The sequence below is a fragment of the Candoia aspera genome, chromosome 4, assembly GCF_035149785.1.
Source record: "Candoia aspera isolate rCanAsp1 chromosome 4, rCanAsp1.hap2, whole genome shotgun sequence".
Lineage (NCBI taxonomy): Eukaryota > Metazoa > Chordata > Lepidosauria > Squamata > Boidae > Candoia > Candoia aspera.
Genome location: NC_086156.1, coordinates 58,021,292 through 58,036,956, shown reverse-complemented (window position 1 = coordinate 58,036,956; position 15,665 = coordinate 58,021,292). Strand labels below are relative to the sequence as shown.

Below are 15,665 nucleotides of genomic sequence, written 5' to 3'. Positions count from 1 at the left end.
GAAAAATGAGTGTATTCTTTTGCATCACCATTTTTATATCTCCATACATCTACAAGCTTTAAACTCTTCACCATACCCACCATACCCACCCACACACACGCTTGAACAAATGTGCACACACAGAGAAACTGTTGGTAATTTACCTTGTGTTGTTTTAATGTCTTTCATATAAGTTCTATCTTTTTGTGGACAAATTACCCCATTCCAGTCTCCCACTAAACACCAATTTCCATTAGTCTATCCACAAGGCCTTTATAAAATGTTATTTTATCCTTGTTTGGAGCATAAATTCCCATTATCAAAGTCTTGGTCCCATGCAGAGTAGCTTCAACCCCAACATATCTACTATAATCACCAGTCAATATCAATTCTGGTTGTAATTGGGGGTTTATATACAAAACAATTCCATTTCTCTTGTTGACTCCCACTGAAATAAATTCTTCACCCAAATTTTTGCATATCAGATATTTTGTATCCTTCTTTCTAATATGTGTTTCTTGTAAACAAACTACATCTTGTTTCAGTTGGTTTAAATAGTGAAATAAATTTCTTCTTTTTTGAGGAGCATTTACTCCATTTATATTCCACACTAGGCATTTAAAATCCATATTGTGACAAAAACTTTAGACAGGCAATACCTGTAGTGCCTAATGTAGTGGTCTCCTCCTCAGTTTTTGTTGTGGCTGTTGCTTAGGTCTCTTTATCACTTCCATTTGCATTTCTTTCAATTCCCCTTTAAGCTTTTCTAGAAATTCTTTTCCTTTTTAGACTGAGTTCAGTCTGAATCTCTGTCATTTAAAAGTGAAGATCACGCCTTCCAATTTATCTCACCGAAATGGTATCTTTTTCTGTTTGAACTTGTCAGAAAGAGTACTCCTTTCGTTTTGTGAAAGAATGAACAACTTTTCTCTGGTGCTTTCCTCTGGAACTGCTCTAAATCTCAACCAGAACTCTTTTTCTCTCAATTCCAGTAACGTCAGACTGTCTAAGTACTTTTCCAACTCTCTATTCGTTATTTCTGCTTTACCTTCTCAGATTTCCACTTTGTCATTAATTTGCTTAATTTCTCCCATAGGTTGCTCTATGTTGTTGTTTATTCATTTAGTCGCTTCCGACTCTTTGTGACTTCATGGACCAGCCCATGCCAGAGCTTCCTGTTGGTCAACACCCCCAGCTCCCCCAGGGACGAGTCCGTCACCTCTAGAATATCATCCATCCATCTTGCCCTTGGTCGGCCCCTTTTCCTTTTGCCTTCCACTCTCCCTAGCATCAGCATCTTCTCCAGGGTGTCCTGTCTTCTCATTATGTGGCCAAAGTATTTCAGTTTTGCCTTTAATATCGTTCCCCCAAGTGAGCAGTCTGGCTTTATTTCCTGGAGGATGGATTGGTTTGATCTTCTTGCAGTCCAGGGCACTCTCAGGATTCTCCTCCAACACCACAGTTCAAAAGCATCGATCTTCCTTCTCTCAGCTTTCCTTATTGTCCAGCTCTCGCAGCCATATGTTACTACAGGGAAGACCATTGCTTTAACTATGCGGACCTTTCTTATCAGTGTGATGTCTCTGCTCTTAACTATTTTATCGAGATTTGTCATTGCTCTTCTCCCAAGGATTAAGCGTCTTCTGATTTCCTGACTGCAGTCAGCGTCTGCAGTAATCTTCGCACCTAGAAATACAAAGTCTTTCACTGCTTCTACATTTTCTCCCTCTATTTGCCAGTTATCAATCAAGCTGGTTGCCATAATCTTGGTTTTTTTTGAGGTCTAGCTGCAAGCCAGCTTTTGCACTTTCTTCTTTCACATTCATCATAAGGCTCCTCAGTTCCTCTTTGCTTTCAGCCATCAAAGTGGTATCATCTGCATATCTGAGATTGTTAATGTTTCTTCCAGCGATTTTAACTCCAGCCTTGGATTCCTCAAGCCCAGCATGTCGCATGATGTGTTCTGCGTACAAGTTGAATAGGTAGGGTGAGAGGATACAGCCCTGCCGTACTCCTTTCCCAATCTTAAACCAGTCCGTTGTTCCGTGGTCTGTTCTTACCGTTGCTACTTGGTCATTATACAGATTCTTCAGGAGGCAGACAAGATGACTTGGTATCCCCATACCACTAAGAACTTGCCACAGTTTGTTATGGTCCACACAGTCAAAGGCTTCAGAATAGTCAATAAAACAGAAATAGATGTTTTTCTGAAACTCCCTGGCTTTTTCCATTATCCATTATTTGGGATGTATTTTGTTGCCGCCTCCTGAACAATGTTGCGAACTTCTCTATTTTTGCTCTATAGATTCTTTAATTTTTTTGTAACTTCTTTCATCTTTACAAACCTTTCTTTCCTTCTCACTTCAAAAGCGAACAGCTCACTTTTAACAGATTTGACAGATTCAGATACCTGCTTTCCCATCTCTTAAACATTTTTTGTAATAGTTCTGCAGTAATTACCTTTTTCTATTTTATTTTTCTGGTGGTTGCCATTCTTTTATTTATAAGCCAAAAGTAGAAGTAAGTCAATTACAAAGGTGAAAATAAAAGGCCAACTTCTCTCCCCCCCCCCTCTTTCACCTTCTCCTTAAGGCTTTAGTCTAATCTGTTCTTCCATAGTTTTAATGACATAGTCTGTCTCATGTTACACTTATTTCCTTGTTTTGTAAATTCCACTAATTATTTTTTCCCTTTGATGTCAAACAATCAACATTCCCAGGAAGGTCTGGTCTATTTATTTAATTCCAAATAATTTCACATTTAGCCTTAACTACTTCTTTAAATTCATTCCATAGTTCCTCTGGTTTTCTATCAATGAGGTTCAGGACTTCAGAGTGATCCCTGACATTCTCCTTGGGAAAATGGTGGGCATATGTTCAAGATCATATTGTGAAACTGACTGACTTCCTTCTTCTTTAGCTTGGAACCTGGACATAAGCAGTTTGTGATCTGTTTCACAGTCAGCAGTTGGCCATGCCTCTGATGCTGTAATTGAGTTCCTCCACCTCCTTTTAACAGTAATATAGTCAATTTGATTTTTATGTACTCCATCTGGCAATGTCCATGTATAGAGGCACTGCTTTTGTTATTTGAAGACAGTGTTAGCAATGGTAAAATCATTGGATTGGCAGAAATCGATAAGTCATTCTCTTGCTTAATTTCAGTTAATCCAACTACATTTTCCTCCTTAGTATTTCCAACTTAGGTATTCCAATATCCAGTTACAAGGAGCTCATCTTGCTTTTATGTTCTATCAATTTCAAAATGAACTTGATTATAAAACTCATCAAGCTCTTTCTTCTTCTGAATCAGTGGTTGGAGAAAAACTTTAGATAATGTCACATTAAAGAGTTGTCTATGGAGTATAATTGATATTATTTGGTCACTGATTGAATTGTAGCCAAGTACTTTTCTTGCTATACCCTTCCTAACTATAAAAGCAATGCTATTACTTCTTTTTTTATGTTCTTAGTAGTAGACAGTGTAATCTTCTGACTGAAAATGTCCAGTCCCAGTCCATTATCTAATGCCTGAGAAGTTACATTTAGCTGATACTAAAGAATCATACTCAGAACATGGGCAGGTGCAGGGTCTATCTTTTTAAGAAAGAGTTCATGTGGATTGGATGCCATATGTAAAGCTTAGGAGACTCATTTTGTTTCTAAAACTGTCCTTTTTTTTTTTTCCTGGCCCTGCACAACCTGACATGCTCTGGGTGCCAAGAAAAGGGATAATGGTGGGCCACAAGGCCATATTTTTACAGCTGTGCAATAGACTCTGAACTGGACTTCTCTGAGGTTGGCATTATGTTACAAATACTCTATTTTCAGTTTGGCAAGATTGATATCATTTTAGTCAAGCAAAATATAATAAAATGTGGGGGAATGCTTATACTTGTAAAGTGATCAAAGCACCTAAATATAAAATTCCACAATGTTGTATGGATTACCCAATTCTAAGCAAAAGGGGGCTTAGAATAAAATATGGCCCCTGCAATCTATTGCAAATGCTGTCAAAAAAAGAAGCAGCACTATATACTAAGTCCAGGCTAATAAATTACCAGATGATAGAGATGGATGAGGAGGAAATAAATAGTTGCACTCCATGCACTTAAGCAATGATTTTCTTTTTTCACTCCCATTACTTCTGCATTTTTCATTATTATTTTCTTTTTTTCAAGGTTAAGGTCATTTTGTAAAGGTATTCAGTAGAACACACTACACTCTTGTTCATTTCTTTAGGGAGAGAAAAATGTCATATAATAAGGTTTTCTTTATTTTTTAAAACAACCTAAATTATTCCTATAGCTTTAATACTTTCCTTTAAGAAGTTAGAGCTAGTCTTATAAGAGAGTGCAAAAGACATTGTCTACAGTTTGTCTACATAGTTTAATTTGAAGTAATATTTTGAGGTAATATACTAAACATGCAAATGGAAGTTTACATTCTAGAGCCAAAGCAGGAAATCTTGGGAGTTGTTTCTTCTATCATGTAAATACTACATGGATTAATGTCTTTTATATTTAACCTGTTCATTGATTTATTGAGGAAAATGATCCAAAGCTACATATTTGTGGGTTGAAAAAGTACATGGTACATAGAGCAAGAAGTTAGGGATTATCTGGTATGAAACAGGCTCACTTTTTTTCTGGTCACATTCCTAAGTGTTGTTTGTTTTGTTGTGGCACTTTGACTTTTATAAAAATTCCCTCCTCACCCCTATGGCTGGTATGTGTCTCCTCAGCCTCAGGTCCTCTCCCAGAGGCTTAGGAGTTTGAGGGTTCTGAGCAGGATCTTGGCTGTTCCTAGCACTGCACTCTTCTGGATACACACACACACACACACACACACAGTGTGTATGTATGTATCTATCTCTATCTCTTATATCATCTATATCTATATCATCTATCTACATATCTATAATTTTTATTGAGAAAATTTTTTTACAGAATTAAAAGCTACAGAAAGAATTAAAAAAAGAAAAAAGATACTGTCACGGCGCAAGTAGCCAGATTCTGCACAGCTGCTGTGAAGATACGTCAGATTATGATTGGAAAAATGTAGTAATGTATCCCTTGTAATAACTTTGTGGTCTATATAACACATTTTATATATGATATTTTACTCTTTTTTATCACTCCTTTTAATATTTTACATATATCTTTATAGACACTTATACCTGATAGAATATTAGTCATGATAATGCAAATTAATAAGATTGTTTTTAAACCTGATTAAGGGGCTCACTTACATTGTAATCCAAATGTATTTTAACACTTAATTGGAACTTGTAAACTCAGATTTCTTCAGCAAAGGATCATTACCTTGTCGTGGTGCTGGAGCACCTAATGATGCCATGAGCTAAACCATGAAGGGCTACCCAAGATGGGAAGGTCATGACAGAGAGGTCAGACTAAATGCAATCCCTGGGGAAGGTAATGGCAACCCAGCCCAGTATTCTTGCCGTGAAAACTAAATGGATCAGTACAACCAGAGATATGTCGGTATACCATCGGAAGATGAGACCCCCAGGTCGGAAGATGGTCAAAATGCTACTGGGGAGGAACGGAGGATGAGTTCAACTAGACCCAGACGTGATGACGCAGCTAGCTCAAAGCCGAAAGGACGGCTAGAAGCTGATGGTGCTGGTGGTGAACGGCGAATCCGATGTTCTAAGGATCAACACACCGTTGGAACCTGGAATGTAAGATCTATGAGCCAGGGCAAATTGGATGTGGTTATTGGTGAGATGTCAAGATTAAAGATAGACATTCTGGGCGTCAGTGAACTGAAATGGACTGGAATGGGCCGTAAGAAGCATTGCTAATAACAAGGCAGCAGGAGACGATGGCATCCCAGCTGAACTGTTCAAAATCTTGCAAGATGATGCTGTCAAGGTAAGCATGCTATATGCCAGCAAATTTGGAAAACACAAGAATGGCCATCAGATTGGAAAAAATCAACTTATATCCCCATACCAAAAAAGGGAAACACTAAAGAATGTTCAAACTATTGAACAGTGGCACTCATTTCACATGCCAGTAAGGTAATGCTCAAGATCCTGCAAGGTAGACTTCAGCAACTCATGGAGCGAGAATTGCCAGATGTACAAGCTGGGTTTAGAAAAGGCAGAGGAACTAGGGACCAAATTGCCAATATCCGCTGTTTCAGAAAAACATCTATTTCTGTTTTATTGACTATTCTAAAGCCTTTGACTGTGTGGACCATAACAAATTGTGGCAAGTTCTTAGCGGTATGGGGATACCAAGTCATCTTGTCTGCCTCCTGAAGAATCTGTATAACTACCAAGTAGCAACAGTAAGAACAGACCACGGAACAACAGACTGGTTTAAGATTGGGAAAGGAGTACAGCAGGGCTGTATCCTCTCACCCTGCCTATTCAACTTGTACGCAGAACACATCATGTGACATGCTGGGCTTGAGGAATCCAAGGCTGGAGTTAAAATCGCTGGAAGAAACATTAACTATCTCAGATATGCAGATGATACCACTTTGATGGCTGAAAGCAAAGAGGAACTGAGGAGCCTTATGATGAAGGTGAAAGAAGAAAGTGCAAAAGCTGGCTTGCAGCTAGACCTCAAAAAAACCAAGATTATGGCAAACAGCTTGATTGATAGTTGGCAGATAGAGGGAGAAAATGTAGAAGCAGTGAGAGACTTTGTATTTCTAGGTGCAAAGATTACTGCAGATGCTGACTGCAGTCAGGAAATCAGAAGACGCTTAATCCTTGGGAGAAGAGCAATGACCAATCTCGATAAAATAGTTAAGAACAGAGACATCACACTGACAACAAAGGTCCGCATAGTTAAAGCAATGGTGTTCCCCGTAGTAACATATGGCTGTGAGAGCTGGACCATAAGGAAGGCTGAGAGAAGGAAGATAGATGCTTTTGAACTGTGGTGTTGGAGGAAAATTCTGAGAGTACCTTGGACTGCAAGAAGATCAAACCAGTCCATCCTCCAGGAAATCAAGCCAGACTGCTCACTTGAGGGAACGATATTAAAGGCAAAACTGAAATACTTTGGCCACATAATGAGAAGACAGGACACCCTGGAGAAGATGCTGATGCTAGGGAGAGTGGAGGGCAAAAGGAAGAGGGGCCGACCAAGGGCAAGATGGATGGATGATATTCTAGAGGTGACGGACTCGTCCCTGGGGGAGCTGGGGGTGTTGACGACCGACAGGAAGCTCTGGCGTGGGTTGGTCCATGAAGTCACGAAGTGTCGGAAGCAACTGAACAAATAAACAACAAAACGATTTTCTGGGTATCAAACTGACATTTAATCTAGGAGTGAGCTACTTTGGTTGGCTTGAGGATTGCATCAAATTGAGGCTACTCTCCAAAAGTGGTCACCTCATTTTACAAGGTACTTTAGATACTTTAAGAGGCAAAATGTGAGCATATATTGGTGTGAATTTGACAATCCCAGGGCTACATGTTTACAGCCCTGATTTAACCTGGTTTGATCTAACCCTAACCTTGAAGGAATGGAACAGTGGTGTTATTAAACTATACTGCAATTTTGCAAAGTACAGTATAAACTTTAGTTGGTCATTTTTCTAATGGGGAAAACAAATGGGGGATCATTGCAAAAAATAGCATTGTGGGAGAAATTGAGAGGATTTTTGATGTTTTTGTGCTCTGCTTTGGAAAGCACAAGAAACTGGAGGCTTCTGTGATCTAGAAGACTGCTATAGTGTTTTGGGCTTAAATGTTAGGGATCCAGGGACTGTGTCAAAGAAAACACATTATACAATAGCTAGGAAGATATTTTCAGCTGTACCAAAAGATTTGCACCAGCAGTACGGTATGCTCAGGTGTGTCTGTGTGTCCATATCTGTATTGCAAGGTGGATGGCTCTTCCAACTCATTTTACTGCTGACTCATTCCTTTCTAAAACAGCATCTGGCAGAAAAAACAAGAGGAGGCAAGGAGTCCTGAATTTTCCATATGAACAGTTGCAGCACTGTGAACTTGCTTGTCTCTATAGATAAATTAATGTAGAGCATTAAACATTAGAGTGCAAACCATATCCCTGAAGACTGATTAAAAATGCACAGGGGACTGCACCTCTTTCTTTTTTCTCTTTTTAAACATACTTGCCTCTTACCATGATTCTCATTATGAATCTCACAAATAAATGAATGTAATATGCTGTTTCAAAATCATTTATTTACATTTATTATAGCCACCCACTCCCATAGACTCTGGGTGGATTACAAGTACAAAACAATAAAAACAGTTGAAACATACATCCCCACAGGTTGTGAATGGACCAAAAACAAAATTATTGTAAATGATTCACTCCTTTTAATATAAATCCATTTTGAGTTTATAGCTTGGAAGAACTGTTATTTAAAGAAAAAAACAGAAGGCAACACAAACACTAATGTACTATTGGAAAACCCTCTTTGAAAAAAATACCTCTCCTCATAGGTTGAATGGTTTAATTTTTAGCACAGCTGACTGTCAACTTGACAAATAGTGTTACTAGCAAGAAGCAACTGGGCTTTGATGTGGCATGCCCAGGAGTCATTGTTTGAAATCGTTACTTCATAAGGGCAACAGAGCCTTGAAGAAGAGTAAATAAAGAGACAGCTTGTAATACAGGAAGGCCAATAAGAGGGAATAGTTTCTACTAACCTTATCATGACAGTTACATCTTTTTATATAAAGATGTTTTGAACATTACCATCCATAAACCACAATAAAACACAATCTTTTATGAAAAAGCAGAGATAAAGGGGAAAAAATCTTTATAACCATAACAAAGTAGAAAGTAAATGGCTAATACAATCTCCACATGCATTCATTACACAGTGAAACACTTTCAGCAGGGCTAAATAAGTCCATAAAACAGGCTGTTTTGTTTTAGCAAACTGACTATAAAATGGGAGAGAAAACATTACAGTAAGTAAAGTCTTAATGTAGACTATCAGTTTGACCTCCATTAATGGATACCAATTCAGATGAATGTAGAAGAACAAACAGTAACAGCAACCTTAATTGAGAAATTCAATATATCTGGTTACTTTATACTGCATATGGCTTATAAACCTAATCCAAACCCTTGCCTTTTAGCAAAGAATAAGAAGAAGATTCCTTGGACTTCAGTTCAGTTTCTGGTGGATAGACATAGAACCCCTGACAAAACCCAGAAGTGATTGCCTTCTTCCAGTCTAAAATATAACCCTAGAATTTCCCAATGCTCTCCCATTAAAATATACTAGCCATATCTGCCTATGTAGCTTTTTATGAGCTCAGCTAAGATCAGCTCAATGCTAGGTAATATAAAGCAGTCAATCTGTGTTTGTTTGCTGTTTACACTCTGAATATTCTTTCTTGAAATGATCAGGGAACTTCTATTACAGCATTTCTTTTTCTTGTTTAAGTCTTAAGCCAGACAGCAAGAGAACTTCAATCTGTACCCTTAACAGAGCATAACAGAAAATTCACCTCTTGTACCTCATGATATTATTGGGGCACATACATTGTAAGCTAGAATTTCCCAGAGCAAAAATGCTGAAAATTATTATAAATAACTGCTACCTACTAATGGAGTATAATAGCAGATTTCCATTAAGTCATGGAAAGGGTAGAGATAAAAGCACCAAAATTAAATGTAAGAAGTAATATACTGGGAACAACAATCTTACGCTCAGAAGATAATCAGTCTTTGGAAGTGGTTATATTTCTGGTGTTATAATAAAAATTTGTTACAAGTCATGTCATGTTAAGTTTTGGGGAAGCTTCAGCCAAGTTCAAGCCATCCAAATGAAGCATGATAATTATCAGCGTTCTTAGTTTTGAATAAAAACTCACACATAGAGAAATCCAAATGTAATGTTGTCCTATGATTCTTTGTTCTTATGTTGCCTCTCTGCTGTGTTCTAAGCCACAGTGGCTAAGGAAAGCCCTCAAGACCACAAAACTTATTTATTATTTCTCTTCATGCAAGACACCTTTGAACTCATAGGGTTTTCAGCTGTTTATACTTTAGCTGAAACATCTCACCCCACTTAGCAGTCTGCATTCTACTCAAGCAACTCAACCTCTCCTACTTAAAAGAAAGCAGCTGTCCACATAGAATTGGAAGGGACCTAAGAAGTAATTAAGTTCAACCCCCTGCATGATTTACTATACCATCTCAATAGATGACTATCCTGACTCTGTTTGAAAACCTCCAATGAAGGGGAAGAAACTGCTTCATGCAGTACCCTGTTCCACTGTTTGACAGCTCTTACTGTCAAGAAGTTCTTCCTAATGTCTAATCTGTATCTACATCCTTGAAGTTTCATCCCATTAGTTCTAGTCTTATCCTCTGGAGCAAGCAAGAATAAGTCCGAACCACCTATAATGTGACAGCCCTTCAGATATCTGAAGACAGCCATCATGTCCTCTCTCAAACCTCTCTTCTGCAAGCTATACATACCTAGGTCTTTTAACCATTCCTTGTAGGGCTTAGTTCCAGTCCTTTCACCATCTCGGTAGCCCTTCTCTGGACTTGCTCTAGTTTATCAATGTCAATTACGTAGCCAAATTGAGAAGAGAACATTAAGGGTTTATCCTTGTTCATGCTCTGCAGCATATGACTATTTTTTACAGAGGAGAAGGGATTTGGATCTTAGAACTGGATACAGAACTTTCCTTCTCCCAGTCACCCATCTGTGGTTTGGACAACAGAAAAAGTCTAGTTCAAAAAAATCAGTACTCTTTCTAACATTTCCACATTCACATTTTTGCCTGAGATTCATACTCAGCAAGCAACCTACTGCCACCAAGCAGAAAGTAGGCCAAGAAAGTTATTCTTCCATTTTCTATCACTACTGCTATCCCTGAAAGATTGTTAAATGATAGAAACAAACTTTTGCTAAAGAATAATACAGATTGCAATGTAAACAATATAACTTAAAAAGAAAATACAATAATATAACAATGCAGATGAAAATTGATGCATACACATTTCTCCTCATGTAGACATTTATGTGTATTTTCATGTAATATACAATTTTGTATATAATGTACAATTCAGGCAGCTATTTTCTCTGAGATGTATTTTGTCTTTCTTTTTGTAATATGAGCTGTTTTTATTATTCTTTCTGTACACTATGTTGCAAAAATAAAATGAGTGTAAATATTTAATTATGTTTCAGTTCAGGTGTGAATGAATTTCTATCCCTTCCTTATAAGTGATTTTTTTTTTTTAATCCATTCAATCATGTCCGATTCTTGGAGACTGCCTGGACAAGTCCCTGCAGTTTTCTTGGCAAGTTTTTTCAGAACTGGTTTGCCATTGCCTCCTTCCTAGGGCTGAGAGAAAGTGACTGGTCCAAGGTCACCCAGCTGGCTTTGCACCTAAGGTGGGACTAGAACTCACAGTCTCCTGGTTTCTAGCCTGATGCCTTAACCACTACATCAGTCTGGCTCTCTTATTAGTGAATAAGTCCTACTAAATTTAATGGGAGACTTTTGAGACAATATTGTACTTTTGTATGGCAAAAATATCAAACCTAGGACTTAAATGAATAAGTCCCCCCTAAGAAGCCAATTATAGAAGCCAATTATAGAAGATATGAGCAACAGAAAAGAACAATTTCTTCCTTCTATATTTGATTGATTAAGTGAAGCAAAGAATATTGAACACAAAGTAAAATAATAAGTAGAAAATTTTAGGTCCTGATCAATGGAGAGTTGAATATTTGCCATGCAAAAGCAAAGCCCCTCTGAGACATTTTACATGCATTGGACAGTAACAAGCATTGTGATATCATAATGTCAGAAAAAAATGAAGGCAGAGAAACAACCTAGTACCTTTGAAAACTACATAATGTATTTATGCACTATAGAATACTTTTATGAAACTCTCATAATGTTTAGGATTAGACAAGTAATTGCTGCTGTCAGGTTGAAGACATAATACAGCTTAGTCTAGTGCCTACACTATGGTTAAGCTATTGTGTTACTGAGCAGAGCAAGCTGTCATTTCTCAGATGGTCTGATCTAAAAAAGGAGTGTAAACTACTCTGCTCACGTGTTTGGCTTGATGAAATGCAGCACTTGGCTGAAAACCAGAGCTGCATGATGATTAGAACATAGAGCAAATGCGGTTTGAACTCTTGCTCATCCACATTAATATTTGATCCAGCCAAAGGAAGGAGAACTACTGATGCATTTTCTCCATCTACTGGCTGCTTGGCCACAGATGCAATGATGCTATGAGAGATGAACTATGTAGCAGTTGTCCTAACAGAAGAATCATGGGGGCTCACTTTCTCCTTTAGCAAACATTACCTAGGATGGTCATTTTTTTACCTTCAGAAGAATCTTATGAAGAAGGAAAGTGACTGTGTAGTGTTCTGTATTACATTTGCAATATAAAAAAAAAGATCTGACCTATTAGAAACAAAAGAAAAAAATTCCATTGCACAGTGCCGTTACCTGTCATATCGCAGTAAACTTTCAAAGGTCCCAGTGCACCACTGCCATCTGGATCTATCCAGTAAGAACCTGTTGTTTTGCCCAAATGTTTATATGCTTCACAGGAGAGTTCATAAATAGCTGAAACAAACAAAACCAGTAACTCAAGTAAATAACCTACCCAGAGATCCAGGAAAAGTACATTCTTAGGAAAAGTTATAACATTGTAAGAGAAGTGGTGAAAGAAGCAGTGTAAAACCCCATTGCTTGCACTGGAAAATTGACATCATGCACTTCCTGTTAAGCTGCATCAGAGCAGGAAATATTGGCTCAATTGCTAAAGAGAGATGATTTGATGGGATCATGCAGATATGGGGCTGATTCAGGAAAGAAGCAAATACTATTTGTTCAGGTGGTTATAACTGCATGCTTCTTTGTGGCTTGCAAATAGTTCTTCATTTATTTGTTCCATTTCTATTCCATCACAATCCAAGGGTCTTTTGGCAGGTTCTATGATGTAGTATGATGGAATGTCCAGCAGACTGTGGGAAAACATAGGAGGACTGGTGCTGCCATTGAAAAACAACCCTTCCTGGGTTCACTTCTCAGAAGTGGGGAACTAACAACTAACTACCCTGGATGCTCTAACAAGTTGGGCTGATTCAGGCTGGAGTAATGATCCTGCAAGGTAGCCAGGTGCTGAGCCATAAAAGATTTCATAAGTCAAAACCAGCATTTTAAATTGTACCCAGAAACTAAGTGGTAGCCAGTGCAAGACATATAGTACAGGTATAATATGTTTCTAGCATCAGGTGCCAGTTAGCAAATGGACCACTGCATTCTGGACTCGTTATAGTTTCCAAGTAGCACCAAAGAACCACAGAATCATAGGACTGGAAGAGACCTTTGGAGGTCTTCTAGTCTAACCCCCTGTCTGGGGCAGGAATGATTCCAGACATATGGGAATCTAGCTTTGCTTGAAAACCTTAAGCCTCCAGAAGGCTGGGTATTCTACTGCTTAATAGAAATTCCTTTGAGTTTTTAATTTCCTTCTGTAAAACTTCCACCTGTTGGTTCTTGTCCTACCCTCAGGTGCTATGGAGAATACATCCATACCCTCTTTCCTATAAGTAGCTGCTCAAGTATTGGAAGGTTGCTACTGTATGCCCTGGAACTGTGCAAGTTTAGCCTAAAGAAGAGAAGGCTGACAGCAGTGGTCTTTAAAGGCAGCCCCATGTAGAGCACATTGCATTAGTCTAACCCAGTGTTTCTCAACCTTGTCAACTTTAAGATGTGTGGACTTCAATTTCCAGCATACATAAAGTTGACAAGGTTGAGAAACATTGGTGTTACCACATGGTAATGAAAGTGTAAGTTGCTATAGTTAGGTCCCCTTGTCACAATTGGTGCATCAACCAGAGCTAGAAAATGTCCTTTGAACCATAAACTTCTAGCTACTGCTTGAGCAGGAGTTGTGAGTCTCAATATCCAATAGAGCATAGCAGCTGTACATTATATCAGTATAGGCTACTCTGTTCTTCTAAAAGACTAGATAGTACAGACATGGATTGTTTTTAACTACATAAATTACCTCTGTATTCTCCTGGGAATGCTGAGATTAATGGCAGACAATAATATAAAAAATAATTAAAGATGAAATAATGCTGACATCAGTGTTGTTGGTAAATATTCACATTTACTTTTTAGCCATATTGTTATGGTTGAAAAGGTTTTATCCATTTTAGAAAAAATAATAAAGCTTAGAAAATCTTTTTAGGCAAGATGTTAATGGGATAATTATACACACTATGAGCAACAATACCTATTTTATATAAACTTGAAATTCTAACATGCTCACTAAGGGAAAATGCAACATGTTCAGCAGATACTCAATGAATGTCTCCAAGATATATCTGTGATCTGAAAAGACATTAGATTAACTCCAGAAATATAACCGAGGCCTCAGTTAACAGAAGACCCTATAATGTTGTTGTTGTTGCTATTTAATTTTTTATTAGATATCTAATCCACCCATTATCAAAGTCTCTAGGTGGTGAGCAAAAACTTGAAGCATACTAAAAGCAACAAATCCCACAATAAAATTAAATCAGTAATTGCTTTTTAAGACATTTAAAAAAAAAAAAAATACAATAAAATATACAACTATTATTACAAGCCAGTATCTCATTGGAAAAGATGTATTATATATACAGATACAAGAAAAAACATTCTATGTAATACAAATTTGCACCAGCATAATCCATACTTGTATGTTGAAAAATATTAAATATTGAATATTAAAGGAAATCTTTGAAGAATGGAGCCAGAAATTAGTAGCTACGATATCAACAGTGTCAGTAATGATGTCTGACTCTATGGATAGATGATGTCCAAAAGATGTTAATGAGGGGATGACAGATGTGGAACAAATTTTGTCTGACACGACAGAGAACGTGGAACTACAAATGACAGGCCAGGAGAATGATTTGGAAAAAAAATGCTTTATTGAATATACAAAATAAACTAGTTCAAGTTTTAAAAAATTAAAGGGAAAATATAAATGACAAACCAAGAGATTGACCTTGGAAATGTTTTCTTATTGGATCTACAAAAGAGGTGTCATGCTTCGTGATCAAACATTCCCAGAACATCTGATTGGATTTGCATGCATGAATGGAGTTAACTTGTGTTGGGACTTGAGGATCAGTAGAATTGGGAGGGGGAACATGCCAGGAGTATGAAAGCATCTTGTTTGGACTATCTCTGGTATCCAAGGTCAAGCTGCCGAGCCGTTGCAGACATCTGCATGGAACTGAACTGACTGGTGCAAAGAGGGGGGCTGCATGCCTGAGAAAGGGAGGGGGGTTGAATTCTTTGGGTTGTTTAACTTGGGGAAAACATGGGAACTTTCATTAGCAACTTTTTTTCCACTATTCTGTATACTATGCTCCATTAAAGTGATTTCTACTATAACCACGTATGAATCGAATTTGATGGCAAGTTGAGTAATACAGTCATTACAAGAGGATTGTTAAACCATTGAAGAAGTCTATGCAATGGGATAAAGAAGAATTGAAGAGAGAACAAATTGTATGACAATATTTGAATGAAATAAGATTAAGACTGTTAGAAATAAAAGGAAGGAATATAAAGTTGGCTTATTTGATCAAGGTTAAAATAAGACTTTTTTTTTTTTTTTGCAAAATTCTGGTAAGCCTTTACAGACTTTTTGCTGACACCAGGATTGA

The 15,665-nt window shown here is 37.6% G+C and overlaps 1 protein-coding gene across 1 annotated transcript in view; it reads right to left on the bottom strand.

Moving 5' to 3' along the window:
- CNTNAP2 (contactin associated protein 2) overlaps nucleotides 1-15,665 on the bottom strand; it is a 1,282,126-nt gene that overhangs the window by 376,416 nt on the left and 890,045 nt on the right. The window contains exon 12 of the mRNA XM_063304201.1: nucleotides 12,439-12,558. Coding sequence (XP_063160271.1) covers nucleotides 12,439-12,558 — 120 coding nt within the window. The remainder of the gene's footprint in view (nucleotides 1-12,438; nucleotides 12,559-15,665) is intronic.